The sequence below is a fragment of the Eumetopias jubatus genome, unplaced genomic scaffold, assembly GCF_037043125.1.
Source record: "Eumetopias jubatus isolate StellerSeaLion01/CBP00866 unplaced genomic scaffold, mEumJub1_p1.0 scaffold_10, whole genome shotgun sequence".
In the NCBI taxonomy this organism is placed as follows: domain Eukaryota; kingdom Metazoa; phylum Chordata; class Mammalia; order Carnivora; family Otariidae; genus Eumetopias; species Eumetopias jubatus.
In genome coordinates, this window is record NW_028274816.1 from 4017264 (window position 1) to 4039012 (window position 21749).

Consider the following 21749-nt stretch of genomic DNA (forward strand, 5'->3'; position numbering starts at 1 on the left):
TGTAGGTTTTAGTGCACACTAAAAAGAAAAGCCAGATACTACCTTGTTTTCACTGTTGGCTCTGCCATCACCACAGAATCCTTTCCGGAAAGGTGCAACAGCTAAATCCTTCACCACAGTGGCCAGAGAGGGCAGTATGTACCAACGACAAAGGCAAAGGCAGAAAAGCTGCAAATCCCTTCAGGATTCAGGAGGACCAGCAATTCCGTCCTATCCAGCTCAGTTCCCTGAAGTTCCGCAGGTAGAGCTGTGTAACAGGGCTAACTGATTTCTCCTTAGGGGGCTACCCAGATGGACTGTCATGATGGTGATAACCATAAAGCGGTCAGGACAATGAAGCAAATTTGGATGAGCACTATCAGAAAACCTACTGTGCATGTATGATTTATTTTCGAAGAATAAAAGTCTTAATTTCCAAGGAATGGCTACATAAATTAGGATTTAGATAGGAAAACTATACGAAATTAACATCAGAGTTTTAAATTTTAATTTAATGAAGGAATCACTAAGAATTCAGGGGGTGATGTGAAATATTCATTAGGTAGAAAGTCCTAAGTTACCTTAGTACCAATTGTACCTATAAGTATACCATTAGGTAAACATTTGAAATTAAACTGCTGAAATCTCAAGGATGAATTTAGGAAAATCTGGTAGGCAGGCAACTGTCCAGTTAAAATTAAAAGCAAAATTATACTGAATTTTCTAATGAACAAATTAGAAAAAACTGTTAATATGGAATGGGAAAAAAACATCCAACATTTGTCACTGTACAAATATCAGGACACAATAAGCTATATGTGACACTGCTAATACCTTAACTCCTTATCCAATATAAAAAAGAATATTTCATAGCATTAACAACGTACAGCTATTCAGTTTTCAATTTAAATCAGTAGGGGAAAAGGGAAGCCCTTTTTTTTGGTGGTGGTGTTTCCTTTCCTCTGACGACTGAAAAAAGGATTTATTCAGTCCGAGTTTCGGAAGCAACTTTGTATCACAACCTTAATTATCTATGCATATAAATTTCAATCTAAAATAACACCTCCAGGAAAATGCAAAGCAGCTATAGCCTGTTTGGGAGCTTTGGGCACTTGGCAAGCCCACTGTTTTAATTCCCGGTACAACAAATCAAAAAGAACCACACACCGGCGGCACGGTATTCCGAGGTCCCGGGAAGCGCCGGGGCGCGGCCGCGAGCAGCGGGCTCCGGGCCGGGCCGACCGCGGCGCCCGCAGTGGTGCCGCAGGCTCCGCGGCCGCAGCAGGTGGGACCCGGTCCGGCCCGCAGGCCGTTCCGCCACCCGCCAGCGCAGGGCTTTTCCAGAGCTGCTCCGCGACGCCTCGGCTTGGGGCTTTTGTTTGCGTGGAATGACTTTCTGTCATTAAATGCTGAAAAAGACCGGCCTGAGCCCCACTTACATGAACCCCACAACTTTGCGAAGCGATGCACGGAATTGTAAGACGCGCGAGGACACGGCTCGGAGGGCCCCGCCGGGCCGCTGCTTCCCGTTCTACCGCGCGTTCCCACCAGTGCCCCCGGAGCCTGCCAGACACGCAGAGGGCTGGGGGAAAAGCGCTTAGAGAGCAAGTCAATCGGGGTGGGCGCCAGAGCTCCGCGGTCCGCGCGGACCAGACAAAGAGGCGCGTCGGGCGCCCGGTCGCGCCGGGGAGGGACGCGAAGACGCCGGCCTCGGCCCGCAGGGGGCGCCGTCCGCGGCCCCCGGCGCTTACCTTTGAGGACCGCGCAGAGCTGCTCCAGGGCCATGTTCCCGAGCGGCCCGTCGCTTCGCGAGGGGCCGAGGCGGCGGCGAGGAGGAGGCGGCGGCGGCGGCGCGGTGCTCACGGCCCGGCGCGGAGGCAGTCCCGCTCGGTCCCCATCGCCGGCCACCAGGCTGCCTCCCCGCGGGGCAGGGCTCAGGTCCTGCAGCCCGCCATGCCCGAGTCCCCCGGCGGGCTCCCGCGCTGCCCGAGTCCCCCGACGGGCGCCGCCTCCTGCTCCGTGGTGCTCTGTCCCATCTACTGCCCCGGAGCCGAGGCGCGGTGGCGCGAGGGACGACACCCGCACGGGCCGCTCCTCCTGCGGCCGCGGCGCTGGCCCCTCCGAAGTGGCGGGCGCGGGCAGCCCAAGCTCATTTAAGCTGGGAGCGCGAGCGCCGCGTGCCGGCCGCGCCGCCTGCGCGCATGTGCCCGCCCCCCGCCCCCGCCCGCGTGCCCCTCGCACCCTCCCGGCCAATCGCCAGGCGGGCCTGCCCGCGGCCTCGCGCCCCTGCTGGGCTGCGCGCCTGCGACCGTTGGCCTGGGGGCGGGGCGACGAGGTGCGGAGAGCCGCTGTTTCGACCCCTGCGGCAGCGAACCGCGGCTCCGAGAGGCCGGCGCTGAATGAGAGCCCGGCCCATCCCCCGCCGCTGCAGGGCGTCCGGGCTGAGCTGGTGCGAGCCCTCGAGGCCTCTGGCCCAGGGGGAAGGGGCTGGGGAGCCCGCCGCCCAGCCCGAACCCGGCAGCCTTTGCCCGCCGGCCCTTCTCCGTACGTCTTCGCAGACAGACAAGGGGCACCGACCCTTCGGTCTCTTAGGAGCTCAGTTCAAGGTCAAAACTCTGCCCAGCTTGCCTCTGCTTGATAACCTGCCTCAGGCAGGGGCGAGGATCTGGGTAGGGAGTTCAGGGACAGAGGGCGCCTGGGGTTCTCGCCTCCCCTTGGCGCCAGTTGAGTGAACCTGACGGCCGTGATCACTAACATTTCCTAAAGGCTTCCTAGGTTGCCAGGCACAGTACCAAGTACTTTGCCTATCATACTCTTTTTAGTCCTCAAACCCACCTCATGCTGTAGGTACTGTTACCGGATGGGGATAACGAAGCCAGAAATGTTTAAGTAGTTTGTCCAGAGCCACAGAGCGAGCGAGGAAGGCAGGGTTGTGGACCCCGGGAAATCTGCCTCCAGAGAGTGCCCTATTGTCCACCAAGTCATGCTGATGGGGTCGCTTGACTCTTTTGACAAAAAACAAACAAAAAGCCAAAAAGGCCCAAATTGGCAAACTGCATAATATTAATTATCCTGTTTTATTTTCTCCATAGTAATCATCACGCTATCTAGCTCATCTACTTGTTTAATTGTTCATCACCTATATCCCATTTACCCCTACACTGCTAAAATATGAGCTGCTTGTGAGCAGGAGGCTACATTCATATAGTCACTCAACACATACTTATTGTTAACTACGTGCAGAAAATAAGTGCCAGGGAATTAAGGCTGTGATTAAGGCTCTACCATATAGAATATTTGTGCCTGTATCTGACACATAATAGGAACTCCAGAAATACTTGTTAACAAATTATAGTTAAGGACAATGTTAGACAACTGAAAAAACTTCCAGGGATGTCAACCTCTTCTCTCTTTCCTTCTGTCCCTCTAAGAAAGGCACAAAAGTAAGTATTCACAAAGTTTGCAAGTGAAAACATATTTAACACCAATTAATAGCAACATATTTAGCCCTTTATCATGTGCTATGGGCCGTATAAAAGATGTGTATGTGTTGGTTCCCAAGACAAATCACCTACAAATCACAATCACCTGTGAGATTGCACACAAGCACCACCTAGTAAATAAAACATTTGAGATCCTCTTCCACAAATATAAAGTGACATATTGGAGACAAGGACAGTAGTAAGAGTATTAAAGGTAAGTCACAGACAATGTGGACAGAAGGAATTAGGAGCAAGGAGCCCTCTCAACTTCTGGAACAGAAGAGGTTCTTAATGCATAGTTTTTGACTGAAGGAAGAATCAGTGTCTGTGATATCATTAGAGAATGCTTCATGGAGGAGGTGACCCACAAACGATGGAAAGGCTATGGATGGCAAATGGAGAGGAGAGAAGGCAGAAGAGCTTTCAAGTCAGGCAAGGAGCAAGACTTAGTATTGCATTTGGGGCAAGTTTTGTGTCTGGTAGTAAAGACAATATGGTGAGCTTTGATGGTGGAGATGCTTACTTAAATGCTAGGCAGAGGGGTTTGTGCTTGATTCAGGAGGCCAGAGGCATAGTTTTTAATAGTGGAGTGATGGAGCTCTGGAGAAACTAATCTGTCAGTTCAGTTGAGGATATAGTGAAAGGAGGGAGGGGATTAGAGCAACTGTAATAATTTAAAAAGTGTATACACAGGACTGTCATTTGGCCTAGGAGCCCTTACTGGTAGAACTATTTTGATGAAAACTAAAAAGGTTTTTTTCCTCTAGGATATTGGCTGGGATGTAGATTCCCAAAGAATAGATTGAGAATCCTCAATTTTGGCTCCCTCTTAAGACACCTATCTTTTGGCTGGGTTAGTATAATTGTCTGTAGATTTTTCAAGGAATGTGATAAAGCACAGATCATAGCTGGGACTACTGTGTGGCCATATGTTAACTCAATCAAAAGGAAAGCAATTTGCATATCTCTCAGTTGGAGAGTTCTGTATTTGAATTATTATTTCCCTGCAAGACCACCCAGTAGCACTCAAGTCTGTTCCCAGGTTACCTGCCAGTTCCCAGGTGACTGGGGACTCTGTTTTTGTTGCATTCCACCTGGTCCTTCAAGGCATAGTTATGGCCTCTCCCAACTCCTCAAAAAATCATTCCTATAGTTTAAATTTGCTTTTCTCTCACCAAATCCCTGTAGCACTTGAATGGTATGTAGCATTGACTTACTATGAAAATGAATCATTTAAAAAAATACATTTTATCTCAATGTTTATATACTGAACAGCTTTTTGTCTCTCTTTTCCATTAGAGGTAGGGAGCTCTAACACTTTATTAAATGATAGCCTAGGAAACCAGGTTGTTATGTGTAGAGATTTTTATGGACTGAGTATTTGTTTCCCTTAGAATTCATAAGTTGGAGTCCTAATATCTGAGACTGTATTTGGAGATGGGACTTCTAAGGTTAAATGAGGGTGGGGCCCTGATCTGATGGGATGGGTGTTTTTATAAGAAGAAACAAGAGAGAAATCATCCCTCTCCTTGACCTTCCTGGACCGAGGAAATGCCGTCGGAGGACATAGTGAAGGTGGCAATCAGCAAGCCAGGAAGAGTTCTCACCAGAAGCCAGATTGGCTGGAGCCTTGATACGAGATTTCCACCCTCCAGAGTCGTGAGAAAATAAATGTTGCTTAAGCCCCCCAGTCTATGGCATTTTTCTATCTATCTATCTATCTATCTATCTATCTATCTATCTATCTATCATTTATTTATCACCAGGCTAACCCATCCCCCCATCCCCTTCCCCTCTAGAACTCTGTTTGTTTTTCAGAGTCCATCGTTTCTCATGGTTCGTCTCCCCCTCAGATTTACCCCCTTCATTCTTCCCCTCCTGCTATCTTCTTCTTCTTTTTTTTTTTAAAGATTTTATTTATTTATTCATGAGAGACAGAGAGAGAGAGAGAGAGAGAGAAGCAGAGGGAGAAGCAGGCTCCCTGCTGAGCAGGGAGCCCGATGCGGGTCTCGATCCCAGGACCCTGGGATCATGACCTGAGCCGAAGGCAGACGCTTAACCATCTGAGCCACCCAGGCGCCCTTCTTTTTTTTTCTTAACATATATTGCATTATTTGTTTCAGAGGTACAGATCTGTGATTCAACAGTCTTGCACAAGTCACAGCGCTCACTATAGCACATAACCTCCCCAAAGTCTATCACCCAGTCACCCCCTCCCTCCCACCCCCCACCACTCCAGCAACCCTCAGTTTGTTTCCTAGGATTAAGAATTCCTCATATCAGTGAGGTCATATGATACATGTCTTTCTCTGATTGACTTATTTCACTCAGCATAACACCCTCCAGTTCCAATCACGTCATTGCAAATGGCAAGATCTCATTCCTTTTGATGGCTGCATAATATTCCATTGTGTATATGTACACACCACATCTTCTTTATCTATTCATCTGTTGATGGACATCTTGGCTCTTTCCACAGATTGGCTATTGTGGACATTGCTGCTATAAATATCAGGGTGGACGTACCCCTTCGGATCCCTACATTTGTATCTTTGTGGTAAATACCCATTAGTGCAATTCCTGGATTGTATGGTACCTCTATTTTCAACTGTTTGAGGAACCTCCATACTGTTTTCCAGAGTGGTTGCACCAGCTTGCATTCCCACCAACAGTGTAGGAGGGTTCCCCTTTCTCCCCATTCCCGCCAACATCTGTCGTTTCCTGGCTTGTTAATTTGAGCCATTCTGACTGGTGTGAGGTGGTATCTCATTGAGGTTTTGATCTGGATTTCCCTGATGCCAAGCGATGTTGAGCACTTTTTCATGTGTCTGTTGGCCACTTGGATGTCTTCTTTGGAAAAATGTCTGTTCATGTCTTCTGCCCACTTCTTGATTGGATTATTTGTTCTTTGGGTGTTGAGTTGATAAGTTCCTTATAGATTTTGGATACTAGCCCTTTCTCTGATATGTCATTTGCAAATATTTTCTCCCATTCTGTTGGTTGTCTTTTGGTTTTGTGGACTGTTTCTTTTGCTGTGCAAAAGCTTTTTATCTTGATGAAATCCCCATAGTTCATTTTTGCCCTTGCTTCCCTTGCCTTTGGCGATGTTTCTAGGAAGAAGTTGCTGCGGCTGAGGTCGAAGAGGTTGCTACCTGTGTTCTCCTTTAGGATTCTGATGGACTCCTGTCTCACGTTTAGGTCTTTCAACCATTTGGAGTCTATTTTTGTGTGTGGGGTAAGGAAACGGTCCAGTTTCATTCTTCTGCATGTGGCTGTCCAATTTTCCCAACACCATTTGTTGAAGAGACTGTCTTTTTTCCATTGGACATTCTTTCCTGCTTTGTCAAAGATTAGTTGACCATAGAGTTGAGGGTCCATTTCTGGGCTCTCTATTCTGTTGCATTGATCCATGTGTCTGTTTTTGTGCCAGTACCAGACTGTCTTGATGATGAACAGCTTTGTTTTTTTTTTAAAGATTTTATTTATTTATTTGACAGAGACAGACACAGCGAGAGCGGGAACACAAGCAGGGGGAGTGGGAGAGGGAGAAGCAGGCCTCTCGCGGAGCAGGGAGCCCGATGCGGGGCTCAATCCCAGGACCCTGGGATCATGACCTGAGCCTAAGGCAGACGCCCAACGACTAAGCCAGCCAGGCGCCCCGATGATGACAGCTTTGTAATAGAGCTGGAAGTCCAGAATTGTGAGGCCGCCAGCTTTGCTTTTCTTTTTCAACATTCCTCTGGCTATTCGGGGTCTCTTCTGGTTCCATACAAATTTTAGGATTATTTGTTCCATTTCTTTGAAAAAAGTGGATGGTATTTGGATGGGGATTGCACTGAATGTGTAGATTGCTCTAGGTAGCATTGACATCTTCACAATGTTTGTTCTTCCAATCCATGAGCATGGAACGTTTTTCCATTTCTTTGTGTCTTCTTCAATTTCTTTCATGAGTATTTTATAGTTTTCTGAGTACAGATCCCTTGCCTCTTTGGTTAAATTTATTCCTAGGTATCTTATGGTTTTGGGTGCAATTGTAAATGGGATTGACTCCTTGATTTGTCTCTCTTCTGTCTTGTTGTTGGTGTAGAGGAATGCCACTGATTTCTGTGCATTGATTTTATATCCTGCTACTTTACTGAATTCCTTATGAGTTCTAGCAGTTTTGGGGTGCAGTCTTTTGGGTTTTCCACATACAGTATCACATCATCTGCAAAGAGTGAGAGTTTGACTTCCTCTTTGCCGATTTGGATGCCTTTGATTTCTTTTCGTTGTCTGATTGCTCTGGCTAGGACTCCTAATACTATGTTGAATAGCAGTGGTGAGAGTGGACATCCCTGCCGTGTTCCTGACCTTAGGGGAAAAGCTCTCAGCTTTTCCCCATTGAGAATGGTATTCGCTGTGGGTTTTTCATAGATGGCTTTTATGATATTGAGGTATGTACCCTCTATCCCTATACACTGAAGAGTTTTGAACAAGAAAGGATGCTGTACTTTGTCAAATGCTTTTTCTGCATCTATTGAGAGGATCATATGATTCTTGTCTTTCTTTTGTTAATGTATTGTATCACGTTGATTGATTTGCGGTTGTTGAACCAGCCTTGCAGCCCAGGGATAAATCCCACTTCGTCATGGTGAATAATCCTTTTAATGTACTGTTGGATCCTATTGGCTAGTATTTTGGTGAGAATTTTTGCATCCATGGTCATCAAGGATATTGGTCTGTAATTCTCCTTTTTGATGGGGTCTTTGTCTGGTTTTGGGATCAAGGGAATGCTGGCCTCATAAAATGATTTTGGAAGTGTTTCTTCCATTTCTATTTTTTGGAACAGTTTCAGGAGAATAGGTATTAATTCTTCTATAAATGTTTGGTAGAATTCCCCTGGGAAGCCATCTGGCCCTGGGCTTTTGTTTGTTGGGAGATTTTTGATGACTGCTTCAATTTCCTTAGTGGTTATAGGTCTGTTCAGGTTTTCTATGTCTTCCTGGTTCAATTTTGGTAGTTGATACATCTCTAGGAATGCACCCATTTCTTCCAGGTTATCTAATTTGCTGGCATAGAGTTGCTCACAATATGTTCTTATAATTGTTTATAATTCTTTGGTGTTGGTTATGATCTCTCCTCTTTCATTCAGGATTTTGTTGATTTGGGTCATTTCTCTTTTCTTTTTGATAAGTCTGGCCAGGGGTTTATCAATCTTGTTAATTCTTTCAAAGAACCAGCTCCTAGTTTCCTTGATCTGTTCTACTGTTCTTTTGGTTTCTATTTCATTGATTTCTGCTCTGATCTTTATTATTTCTCTTCTCCTGCTGGGTTTAGGCTTTATTTGCTGTTCTTTCTCCAGCTCCTTTAGGTGTAGGGTTAGGTTGTGTATTTGAGACCTTTCTTGTTTCTTGAGAAAGGCTTGTATTGCTATATACTTTCCTTGTAGTTTTATTTTCTTGTACTGAGTTTTGTTATTAGGGAAATATTGACCTTATTAAAGGAGTTGTGAAGTATTCCTTCCTCTTTTTTTTCTCTTTAACATTTTATTGACTTATAACATAACTCCTCCCTTAAATCCTGAGTCCAAGTGAGTTTTAAAACTCATGCTGTATCAATTGCACTACTGGGTATTTACCCCAAAGATCCAAATGTAGGGATCCGAAGGGGTACGTGCACCCCAATGTTTATAGCAGCAATGTCCACAATAGCCAAACTGTGGAAAGAGCCAAGATGTCCATCAATAGATGAATGGATAAAGAAGACATTATATATATATATATACATATATATATATATAGTGGAATATTATGCAGCCATCAAAAGGAATGAAATCTTGCCATTTACAATGACGTGGATAGAACTGGAGAATGTTATGCTGAGCGAAATAAGTCAATCAGAGAAAGACATGCATCATATGACCTCACTGATACGAGGAATTCTTAATCTCAGGAAAGAAACTGAGGGTTGCTGGAGTGGTGGGGGGTGGGAGGGATGGGGTGGCTGGGTGTTGGACATTGGGTACAGTATGTGCTATGGTGAGCGCTGTGAATTGTGCAAGACTGTTGAATCACAGATCTGTACCTCTGAAACAAATAATGCAATATATATCAAGAAAAGAAAAAAGAAGAAGATAGCAGGAGGGGACGAATGAAGGGGGGGAAATCGGAGGGGGAGATGAACCATGAGAGACGTTGGACTCTGAAAAACAAACTGAGGGTTCTAGAGGGGAGGGGGGTGGGAGGATGGGTTAGCCTGGTGATGGGTATTAAGGAGGGCACGTTCTGCATGGAGCACTGGGTGTTGTACGCAAATAATGCATCATGGCACCCTACATCAAAAACTAATGATGTAATATATGGTGATTAACATAACATAATAATTATAAAAAAACCAAAAAAACTCATGCTGTAATAGTTGAGAGATACTCAGCCTAATGGTCTTTAGGACAGTGTGTGCCTGGCAGTGTTGCTGTTGATAACTGTTTAGTAAATTAATGGAGTACTATAGTTAGGGGATTCCTATCTTGCATGAACTCACAAGGAGGCAACGGTTGAGTCACTTTACCTCTGTCTCATGGTGCAGATAAGTGATTTAGACTTTATACTTAAGAAATATTTACAAAGCCACCAAAATACTTTGTTTCAATACACGGTATTTATTGAGACATATTAACATGCTTAGATACACAAAGTAAACCACTTAAACACATGCCATTCTCAATGAACTGTAAAGATAAAAATAACATGAAGAACAAAATTAATTGTTTTCAGGTAAGTTTTTGTGTTTTACAGCCATCACATGTCCATTGCATATTAGAAAATTATTAACATTGATATATAAACTTTTCCCAGTCTTAGATTTAAGTGTTAAAGTAACTTTCTGGTGAGGTGAAGTTCGCAAAAATTTGCCTTGAAGTCTGAATGTAAATTACAGACTTTGCTTTTGAGAATAAAAATGTGGTTGAAGATTTGCATTCTCAGATGCTATCTACAGCAGTTTCCTTTCAAGAAATCAAATGTTCTTCATTATCACATGATAAAGATCAGTGTCGAAATGAAAATTTTTAGTGCATATTAATTCTTGGAGGGTACTATAATTTTTAGTTACTATGAGCAAGTAATAAGTTGTCGTGTAAGATGCCAACCACTGAGAATTTAGGTTTTCCAAAGTATGATTTCCTCATGCCTGAAAATAACATTCTATTGAGTCTATATATTCTGATAATTAGTTGTAGAAGTCTATAAAAAAGACAACAAACTAAAAATAGTAATCATGATAACTACCACTTACTGAGCAGTTAACTAACTCTGTGCTAGGCATGAAGCTAAGCACTCCACATACATCATCCCATCTGATGTTTACAAACCCAAATGAGTAGTATTACTAGCCCCATTTGTAAACAAGAAAACTTAGGCTCACAGAGGTTAACGATTAGCCAAATTCAATCAGCTTGTAAGTGGTGGAACCAGGAATTTAAGGCAAGCCCGCTGGACTGCAATTCCAAAGCCAGAGAGTATCCAAGCACTATCCCGTGTCTGTCACCTGCTGTGACGAAGGTGAAATAACTTTATCTGTGATACATTCACAAAGGTATAATTTGTATTGTTAGAATAAGAAGCAAGACCAATTCAAGTGGAACACAAAAATTCCTGTTCATTTATTTTTATTTATACATATCTTTTTCCATCATCATTATTCTAGTAAGATTATAAATACATAAACACCTGAGTACATGCAACACATTCCACAAAGTAACAAAAATGTACAGCACATTTAAATAACCCAAATTATTGTATACAAAGTGCTTTAGAAAAAGACCTTGTGACACATTCAGACCATATTTATTTGAATACTTTTCAATAATTACCAAAGGATACATCATTTATAAATAATATTCAAAGTCCCTTATTTTCTTCTATCAGCCAAATTTAGTATTTCAATTAATCAAGTGAATAGCTGTTCCATTATGTAATATTAAAGGCAAGTCACATAGCATCAAAATGAAACCGATGGGCTTCTTGTCGTTTTTCTCTATCATCTGCTTTCTGAAAAAGAATTTTAGATTAGTTTATAAATGACAGGAAGGTGTCAAGAAAAGACTCATTTCTGAAATATAAAATAGTTCATTAAAAAAATCTCTAAGCAAATAGTAGGATAAAAGATGTGATTTTATTATGTAATTATGAAATTTTTGTAGTTTATAGTAGCTATTTTATAATTAATAACCCACTAATTGAATTTAAAAACCAATAAGAAATGTTCCTTAAATACTTAGTTTGTTATCATTTATTATTTATTTGAAAGTAGTGGTAAACATTAGATTCTACAAGGATGGAACTATTACATTTTTCCCATTCTTAATACTAATGTTAATAAATGAATCTAAGTAAAGTACATTAATTATTTTGGCCTTAACCTAAGTACTGTGCTTGGTATTTTGAGGGATTAAAAAAAAAATCCTGTTTTGTATCTTGTTCTCAAGGAACTTGAAGAAAAAAGCAAAACATACTGAATAACTGTATTTCAGGAAAAAAAGTGAAAACTGTCACTAATATTCTGAGAGAGATTACTTCTAGGTTGGAGTGAGGAAAGGGGAAAGCTTTGAAAAGATAGTATTTATGGAAATGAAAGGGGAGAGGCATTCATTCCAAGCTGGGGGTAGAGCAGGTGCAATCATGGGAAGTTGGGCAGGAGCAGGGAATATGTGAAAGCAGCAGGTGAGAAACGAGGTTGGAAAGGTATATGATGGAGTCACATGGAAGTTCTATGAAGGCTAGGCTAAGGAGTTGACACATTTTAGGCAGGGATTTTTGAGCAGCGGAGTGACATGATTAAGGCTAAACTTGATGATGAGTTATATGGCAGCAGTGTGGTCAATGGAGCAAAAAGGGAGAAGGGAGAGAATGGATTCAGAGAGACCAGGTAGGACTGGACAGGACAAGGAGCTGAACCTAAAGCTCTGGGAGTAGAAATGCAGAAGTGGAGTCAGCTGCACAGATTGTTATGGAAGCGGAATCAGTTGGGCAACTGATCAAATTTTATAGGTAAGTAGGAAAGAAGAGAGACAAAGCTTTAAAATATTAGTTTTAAGGTGCCTGTCAGTGATCTAGGTAGAGATGTCATGGAGATAGCTGGAGATGGGCTAAGAGAACTTTAGGCACAGATGAGTGTTAGGGATATTTGAGGTAATAGCTTGGAGCTATGCTTTTGGATAAAACTGGCAGGAGCAGTGTAGAAAGAAGACAGCCTAGGGCAGACACTGTGGTTAGGAAATGGTAGAAAGGAGCACCCAGCTAGGTGAAAGAGAAGTGGTCAAAGAGGTAGGCAATGAACCACAGTATCACAGGAGAGTATACATGGTCAAATCCACAGCTGTATTTAAAATTTCAATTTTTAGCCACTGCATCATTATTATTGTTAAGTCCACAATGTTCATACTGTAATCAGATGATCTGAGAAATTAATGAAATTAATTTCCTTTCCTTTATAGGTCTAGAGCTATGTAATACTTCAGATTATGTTCTGACACTTCTGGACAAAAGTATGTAGGATCACCCTTTATTTTATGTCTTAAGTTGCAATCTTAAAATTAACTGAATATGTAAGTTTCTGTTATCATTTTTCATGTATAAAGGAGTAATTTTTTAGGAAGAAACAAACCTATGAACACTTTTCAGAACAATTAAGATCTTCTCTTTTCCCTAAGTTAAAACAGCTAAAATACATGATAAATTTAGTTAACAAAAAATGATTATGATGGGCATGACAATCCAAAGACAGTAGGTGCAAAAAAAGAAAACACTTTTATGACACAAAGAAGCCCTTTTTGGGGAACACTGTTGGAACCTGCTAGTTATATACTTTAATATATATTCATATTAATTCATGTACTTACTTCATATTCACATTTTCATAGAAATTAGCTTTTTCAATTTGTATCTAAACTGCTAGTAAATTAATATGATAGCCCCATTTTTCCTCCTCATAAACACTGTATAAAAAAATCTACACTTGGAGTGTTGTTTTTAATTATTATTTAGGGGTTATACTAAAGAACAGAAAAATGTTTAGTGCAAAGAATACTTTATAGATGGAAAAGATGTTTATCATTTTAGTTGTTACTTCCCACCCAAACCTTGAAAAATCATTTAACCTCTCTGTGCTCTAATTCTTTATATAGACATAGTTGTTATTCCTGGAAAAAAGTGTTCATGGCTTTATCAGTACATAATAAACACAGGCTTGTTAAAAAAAAGATTATTATTTTTCAGGGCTTTATGAAATTATTTCTAACTAAATTTTTTGATATACCTGGAAATTTCTGGGTGATCATTTTATTACTATTGTACAGCACTGAAGTTTTAAAAGAATTTCCTGTGATTTGTATAAATTTCTAAGAGACATTAGTAACTTAAAGGGATGAAAGAAATTATAATCAGGACATTACGGATAGAATGTGAAAAATCACAAAATCTTAGTCACTTGAAAAAAGTTTAAAATACAGTGTTTTTAAAGAGCAATATATTACCATTACAAATTAACAAAAGTTAATGTTTCACTTAAATGAACAAACCTTTTCCTGCCAATGTAAAATGCCAATTATTGCCAAGATGAAAACACAGACGCCGATGAGAGCTATAGCAGTAAGTAGAACAATGTTACTTGGTGTAAGATACAGTTTGGCACTCCAGCTGCAAATAAAACAGAATCATTAAAATTACACATTTTAACTGAAAAATAACAAAATTCTACTGAGACCAAAAAGCAAATAGCTATTAATTAATGAGTCAGTTTATTCATCCATTAATTCATTTTCCCATCTACCCATTCACTATAAATAAAACAACAGCAATTAAATTTAGATAGTGCTAAGAATATTTTTTTTTTAAAGATTTTATTTATTTATTTGAGAGAAAGAGAATGAGAGATAGAGAGCACGAGAGGGAAGAGGGTCAGAGGGAGAAGCAGACTCCCCGCTGAGCAGGGAGCCTGATGTGGGACTCGATCCCGGGACTCCAGGATCATGACCTGGGCCGAAAGCAGTCGCTTAGCCAACTGAGCCACCCAGGCTCCCGATAGTGCTAAGAATATTGATGATCCTGCAGAGTTCAGATTTTACTCAGAGAACTGAAATAAAATAGAATTTTTGATGAGATGCTTCATTATTTTTCTTTGATCCTGTGAGAATTATTCTTAAATAAACCTGTTAAGGATACTTAGGACAATCTTAGACATTGTTTTTACATCTTGATTTACTTGCTGAATTTGAAACCTTGACTTTAAGGCTATATACATAGTTACATGATTTTGGTAAGATCTTATATCACCTTATTTTTTGACTCCTGTTCACATATGTACTATGGCCAACTAAAACAACCATGGATCTCAGTGGGTGTAGATAGATGGCTTGTGTAAAAATACTTCTATCATTTCTGTGTCATGTTGGAGGGTTTACATTACTACAATGATGTTGAGACTTCTTACAAAATCACTTTTAGTCCTTAGTGTTAATGGCAATATACAGACTTTAGCATAAACAGAACTAGCTCTTTCTTCTAAAACAGTCCACATAATACAGCATTTGCAAACCCCGAAAAGCTTAAAACTGGGGTCTAATATCATCAACACTGTAGGTGGTTATATACAAAGAATTTTGTTCTCTCTGAAAATAGGTAATAGATATATTTTCATTTTAAAATCACCTACTATTATTGTATTACTGTCAATTTCTCCCTTTAGGTCTGTTAATAGTTGCTTTATATATTTAGGTGTTCCTGTGTTGGGTTCATAAATATTTACAATTGTTATATCCTCTTTTTGGATTGACTCCTGTATTATATTATATAATGCCCTTCTTTGTCTTTTATCATAGTCTTTGTTTTAAATTTTTTTGTCTGATGTAAGTATAACTACTCAGCTTCTTTTGGTTTCCATTTGCATGAAACATCTTTTCCCTTCCGTTCACTTTTAGTCTAAGTCTTCACATCACAAGAGGTGAGTCTCTTGTAGGCAGCACATAGATAGGTCTTATTTTTTAATCCATTCAGCCTATTTTCATTTTAAAAGTTTAATAAAAGTAAGATCATTCTGATGAATAGCAAGTAGTGATTGATTTCTTTTGGGATAATTAAAATTTATTGATCTGTAAGTTAGCCTCTAGTCAATAAATCTCAAAATACACCTCAAACTAAAATCAATTCAGTTTCTATTATGTACATAAATTTGAAAAGAACATTTCTTCAGAAAGAGCAAGAGAAACGTGAAAAATGTTGAGATTATAAAAGAAAACTATAAAAGAATTTTCTAGAAACTCAAAAGTAGGAAAACGAATACTGTTAGTTGAGGTTAGCTATTCTCAGTACCTTACCTCATACTTAAAAAAAAAGTTCTTTCATGAGATTGTTTTGATAGTTCTTCTTAAATAGACTTTAGAAAAACATGAAAATAGGAATCTTGGTAAGAAAAAAACTGGACAAAAGGCCAGTCCTTATTTTCTTACTCGGAAGCAGTCATTCTTAAGCAGTTTCTTGCATACCTTTCCAGAGATATTTTATACATATATAGACATATATGCACAGATATCTTTTTCAAATCACAAATGGTTGCTTACTAGACATACTCAAAATGAACTTTTCTTTTATTGTCTTTTGCTTACCACTCTATTTTAAGAGATTGTTCTATGTCATGATATTACACCATATAGAAGTATCATAATTTATACATTTTCCTACTCATGGTACAGATTTTCTAGATTTGTTATAAATTTAATGTATAGAAAAATAACGAACATAATACAGATTCATTAAAAAATATCTGAACTCAGACTATTATTGTTTCTAGTGGTATCTTTTTTTTAAGATTTTATTTTTAAATAATCTCTATACCCAACATGGGGCCCGAACCCACAACCCCAAAATCAAGAGTCGTGTGTTCCACTGACTGAGCCACCAGGTGCCCCTCTACTGATGTTATCTTATTTCAAGCATAATGTTGTAATACAGTTGTTTTCTTAAGCCCTTGAATCCACCATAAGATATATCCTGTGGTATGCTGTTAAACTGGCTCTCTGGGGTGGGGAAAAAGCCCTGATTGGCAGTTGCCAATTTTCATGTTGTAAATACTCCCATCATAGCCGATTTTAGTGTCACCTCACTGAACAGAGTGGGAAAAAATGCATACAATGAGCTCATGAGGTGGCATGAACTGGTTCTAGCAAACCACTGAATATATTCCATCTAAAACTTTAATAAAGAACAATACAGCCTCCATTTTGAGAAGAAACATAACAAACCAGGACCTCGCTGGTTACATATTCATAGGTACATTACACCCTTTCTTTTTGGTTATTTTTTCATTTTGATATCAGACTAGCCTTAAGAACAAGGTATATTCTTCCCAGTGAAATTTAAGTGTTAGTGAATACCTTTATCACCTACTTTTTAAAAACAGTGGAATCACTGTAGTAATTAAAGAAAAATGAACAAAGATAAGGAGTTAGATTTAAATGCTATTCCTATAAAAGGAATATATTCTGCTAATAAGGAAAAAAAAAGACACCTTCCACTGAAAACTTACTTGATGCTGGGCGTTGTCTTATGCATAGTTCATCTACATCCTTTTAAGGTAGGTATTCTATCTCCCACTTTACAGGTATAGAAATGGACCCTCAGCAGTAGATCTTAGTTTCTAGCCAAGGTCTCTTTGACTCTAAAACTTGTGCCTAACCACTGTGGGATATATACCACTTCCCAAGCATTTATTAAAAAGATCAATGCTTATTAAAAAATTCAGCATTCTGAAATTTTAGAATTTATAGCTAGTAAACTGAAGATCAGTTTATTGAAGCAGAATATGTATAAATCCCTAATTAGTTAACCTGCTGTTTTTCTAATAAGGTTTAATTTGTTCTTCATAAAAAAAGTCAGGGACCTTCTGTGTAGGAATGTTTAGTCATTTAAGGTTTGCTGTAAGCAAATTAAATGATGGCACTCATGGGAACACAGCAGGAACAGAGAGAGTTTTTAAAAGATGTAACTGTACCTATGATTCTGAGTTGACAGTATTTTTACCAAAATCAGTTCAAGCAAGGACATTACCTTCGAGGAACATTGTGAGGATATGGAATGACAATTAGCTGGGAATTTGGAATGATTGCAGTCCACTCTTGTTTTCGTACAGACTGGAAAAAGAATTTAAGAACATTTAACATCTAGTATACTTTAAAAACAGAATTAGTATTCTAAATAAATAAGGAAAAAGCTTAAGTTCTCCTTGATTAATTGAAATCCTAGGTATGGATTAAGCTAAATTTATATATATTAAGCCCCAAATGGGGCTCCTGTGCACTATTAGCAAAAATTTTTTTGATCTTTTGAGGGAAGGATTATATTTCTGTCTCACGGATTCATTAATTTAACAAATATTTACTGAATAGTGTAGCAGGTACTGTTCACAGTGCTATGTACAAGTGCTGCTCGAAGCTAAAATTCAAGTAGAGGTGGAGTATGACAAGAAACAAAATATTTTATGTTAGATAGTGAAGATGAAGAGAAAAAGCAGGAAAGAGGGACAGGAGGTCATGAGGTTTATGAGAGGTGGCAGAAAACTATATCTTTAAATTACAGTGTGCTCCATGTAAGATAAGCTTAGATAGGTCACTACCTATTTCTCTCTTTCTATATTCTCCTTAAAGAGATTAAAAAAGATTTATTTGAAATCAAATTGTTGAATTTAAATATTTGAAAAGTATATATTAAGACACAGATTAATTGTAAACAAAATAAATTTTTATTCACCTTCTCTCCAGATGGACGGGGAATGCCAACATACAGATGATCAAGAAAATTTGCACTTCGACCTAAACCAAGTACATTGTATGGTAGTTGGAGGGCTAAATGTGCGGACTGGCTGAGTTGTCCAGCTAAATTTATTAAAAAAAAAAAAAAAAGACATCCTTGTAAACATTGCTCTCATCAAATATTAAAATGATACAATATTAACAACTTAGGTGCCAAAACTTAATTCTTTAAGGATAAAAATGTGAAATGAAATGTGTGGTTCATTACCATTAATGATTCACTTTTCAAAGAAAGTAGCTTTATTGAGATATAATTCACACACCATAAACATCACCCATTTAAAATGTACAACTAGGGGCGCCTGGGTGGCTCAGTCATTAAGAGTCTGCCTTCGGCTCAGGTCATGATCCTCAGGGTCCTGGCATGGAGCCCTGCATTGGGCTCCCTGCTCAGCGGGTAGCCTGTTTCTCCCTCTCCCGCTCCCCCTGCTTGTGTTCGCTCTCTTGCTGTCTCTCTCTCTGTGTCAAACAAATAAAATATTAAAAAAAATGTACAACTAGTGGTTTTGAGTATATGAAAAAAGTTGTTGAGCCATAGCTACAGTCAAATTTTAGAATATTTTCATCACCCAACAAAGAATCTGCATTCCCATTAGCAGTTACCCCCTATTTCTAACCCCTACTCTTTCAGCTATGGGTAACCACTACTCTTACTTTCTCTATAGATCTGCCTCTTCTGGAGACTCATATAGATACGATCAATGTGTGGTCTTTTTATGAATAATGCTGCTGTGCACATTCATACACAAGTATCTGTGTCAACTTCTGTTTTCTGAAATGGCTGCACCATTCTATATTCCCACCAATATGTATGAAGGTTCCAAGTTTTCCACATCCTTGCTAACACTTTATCTGTCTTTTTGATCATAGCCATTCCGGTGGTTGTGACATGATATCTCATTGTGGCTTTTTTTGCATTTCCTTAATGACTAATGATGCTGAGCTGCTTTTTTTTCATATTTAGACATTTTTATTGCTCAAATTAAAATATAATAAAAATACACTTTTTTAGAGCATACAATTATCTGAATTTTAACACAAGTATGGATCTATAGAACCATCATTCCTGAAGGGTACCAGAATATGCCATCCCAAAATATGGCTCTTTGGCATATGGATTATTTTGAGCTAAGGGCCATTGAGAACCAGTAGGTATAGGAAAAACTCTAAAAACAGGGCACTACTTTTCCTTTTATAAAGGAAATTCACATGTATGCAGGAAGTTTTCCTTTGTAAAAACGTCTCTCTCTGCCATAGCAGGAAGAGGAGGACTTTTAACTCTCATCAATGGAAGACTTATCAAAGGAGAACTCTTAGCAATGGAGAAGGCACTGACTTAAATCTGCATAACAAATCTTACTGAACAACTCTCATTTACCATACTTTTCCTGGACCACCTTCCCATAACTTGTTTCCTTTGCCCAGAAACCCTAAATCCCCTTTCCAATGTTTAGCCTAAAATGGCATTTAAGTCCAAATTCTAACCATCCCTTTGGGTTACTCATCACTGGATGTTTCCAACTGTACATGTACTATGTACATGTTAATATATTTGTTAATCTGTCTTTGGCCACTCTAATTTATAGAGCCCCACCTGGAGGACCAAAGATAGGTAGAGAAAAAGATTTCTTTTCCTCTTCTATACCACCATAAAGGTATAAAACAGTTCTATACCTGTAAAAATTTCTTATGCTCTCCTTATGTATGTCAGAACCTCTCCCAGGACTGTAGTTTGTCTTTTTGAGAAGGTCATATAAATGGAATCATACTATATGTAACTTTTGATATTGACTTTTTTTACTCAGCATAATGCCTCTGAAATACATTTAAGTGTTGTGTATTGAGGTTTCATGCCTCTTCATTAGGAATAATGTTTCATTGTGTGAATGTTCCACCATTTGTTTATCCATTCACCTGTTGAAGGACATCTTGGTTGTTTCCAGTTTGGGCCTATAATAAATAGAAGGGCTGTAAACATATGTGTATAGGTTTTTATATCTTCATATAAAAAGTATGGTAAATGAGAGTTGTTCAGTAAGATCTGTTATGCAGATTTAAGTCAGTGCCTTCTCCATTGTTATTTATATATTCATATAAAAACCTATACACAGATGTTTACAGCCCTTCTATTTATTATAAATTTTCATTTGTCTAGGATAAATGCCCAGGAGTGGTATTTGTGGGACAGATTGTAAATGTATGTTTAATCCTACAAGAAAATGGCAAATAATTTTCCAGAACAGCTATAAACATATTTTTTTTTTGGTTAAGTATTGCTTCCAGTCTTTTCCCCATTTTTAAATTGGATTGTTTTCTTATTGTTGAGCTTTGAGAATTCTTTACACATTCTGAAACCAAATCATGTTCCAGATATATAATTTCCAAATATTTTCTCCCAGTCTGTAGTTTATCTTTCATTCTCTCAGTAGTGTCTCTCTCATACAAATGAAATGTTTTTAATATTGGTGAAATTCTATTTTTCAATATTTTCTTTGATGGATCATGCTTTTGGTGTCATGTCTAAGAACTTGCCTAAAATGGTTTTGCCTCATATGATTTTCTTCCATATTTTATCCTAAAAAGACCTTATAGATAATCTAGCTTCAGAATAAAATGAGATAAAAAAAAAATGTCAAACATAAAACATAAAGCGGAGCTGCTTTTCAAATGTTATTGGCTATATATTTGTGTAGCTACCTTTGTATTTCTGTGAAGGGTGGTAGTAGTATCCTCCCTCATTTTGGATTTTAGTAATTTGAGTCTTTTAGTCTAGTTAAAGGTCTAAAGGTTTATAAATTTTGTTAATTTTAAAAAAATCTTTTGGTTGAATTTGTTTTATGTTTTTCTTCCCTACTTATTTTCTCTCATTGTTTCTTGCCTTCTGCTTGCTTTGGGTTTAGTTTGCTAGTTTAGTTGGCTAGTTTCTTAAAGTGGTTATCAATTATAGATTGTTCCTATTCCTTAATATAGGCACTTAAAGGACTAAATTTTCCTCTAAGAACCACTTTAGATGCATTCTGTACATTGTGGCATGTTGTGTTTTTGTTTTCATGTACCTAAAGCATTTTCTAGTTTTCCTTGTGATTTGAAACCCATTGGTTTTTTAGGAGTGTGATGTTTAATTTCCACATATTTGTGAATTTTCAAATATTAATGACTTCTAATATCATCCCATTGTAGTTGGGGAACAAACTTGGCATAATTTCAATACTTTTAAATGTATTGAGGGTTGTTTTGACCTAGCATATGGTCTACTTTGTAGAACTTTCCAGTTGTGCTTGAGAAGAATGCATATTCTGCTGCTGTTGGATGGAGTGTTCTATACATATCTGTTAGGTTTTGTTGGTTTATAGTGTTATTTTCTCTTTTCTTATAGATCTTATGCCTCATTTGATCCATTACTGAAAGTGGGGTATGACAGTCTCCAATAATTTATTTTGAATTATTGA

At 38.9% G+C, this 21749-nt stretch overlaps 1 protein-coding gene across 2 annotated transcripts in view; it reads right to left on the minus strand.

The window, feature by feature from the left end:
* Nucleotides 1-11089: 11089 nt before the first annotated feature.
* ITFG1 (integrin alpha FG-GAP repeat containing 1) overlaps nucleotides 11090-21749 on the minus strand; it is a 326458-nt gene continuing 315798 nt past the window's right edge. For both annotated transcript variants that reach the window (XM_028091250.2, XM_028091252.2), the window contains 4 exons: nucleotides 18239-18363; nucleotides 17540-17622; nucleotides 14017-14134; nucleotides 11090-11488 (listed from right to left, as the gene is read on the minus strand). In XM_028091250.2, the coding sequence (XP_027947051.1) occupies nucleotides 11429-11488; nucleotides 14017-14134; nucleotides 17540-17622; nucleotides 18239-18363 (386 nt within the window). In that variant the 3' untranslated portion in view covers nucleotides 11090-11428. The remainder of the gene's footprint in view (nucleotides 11489-14016; nucleotides 14135-17539; nucleotides 17623-18238; nucleotides 18364-21749) is intronic.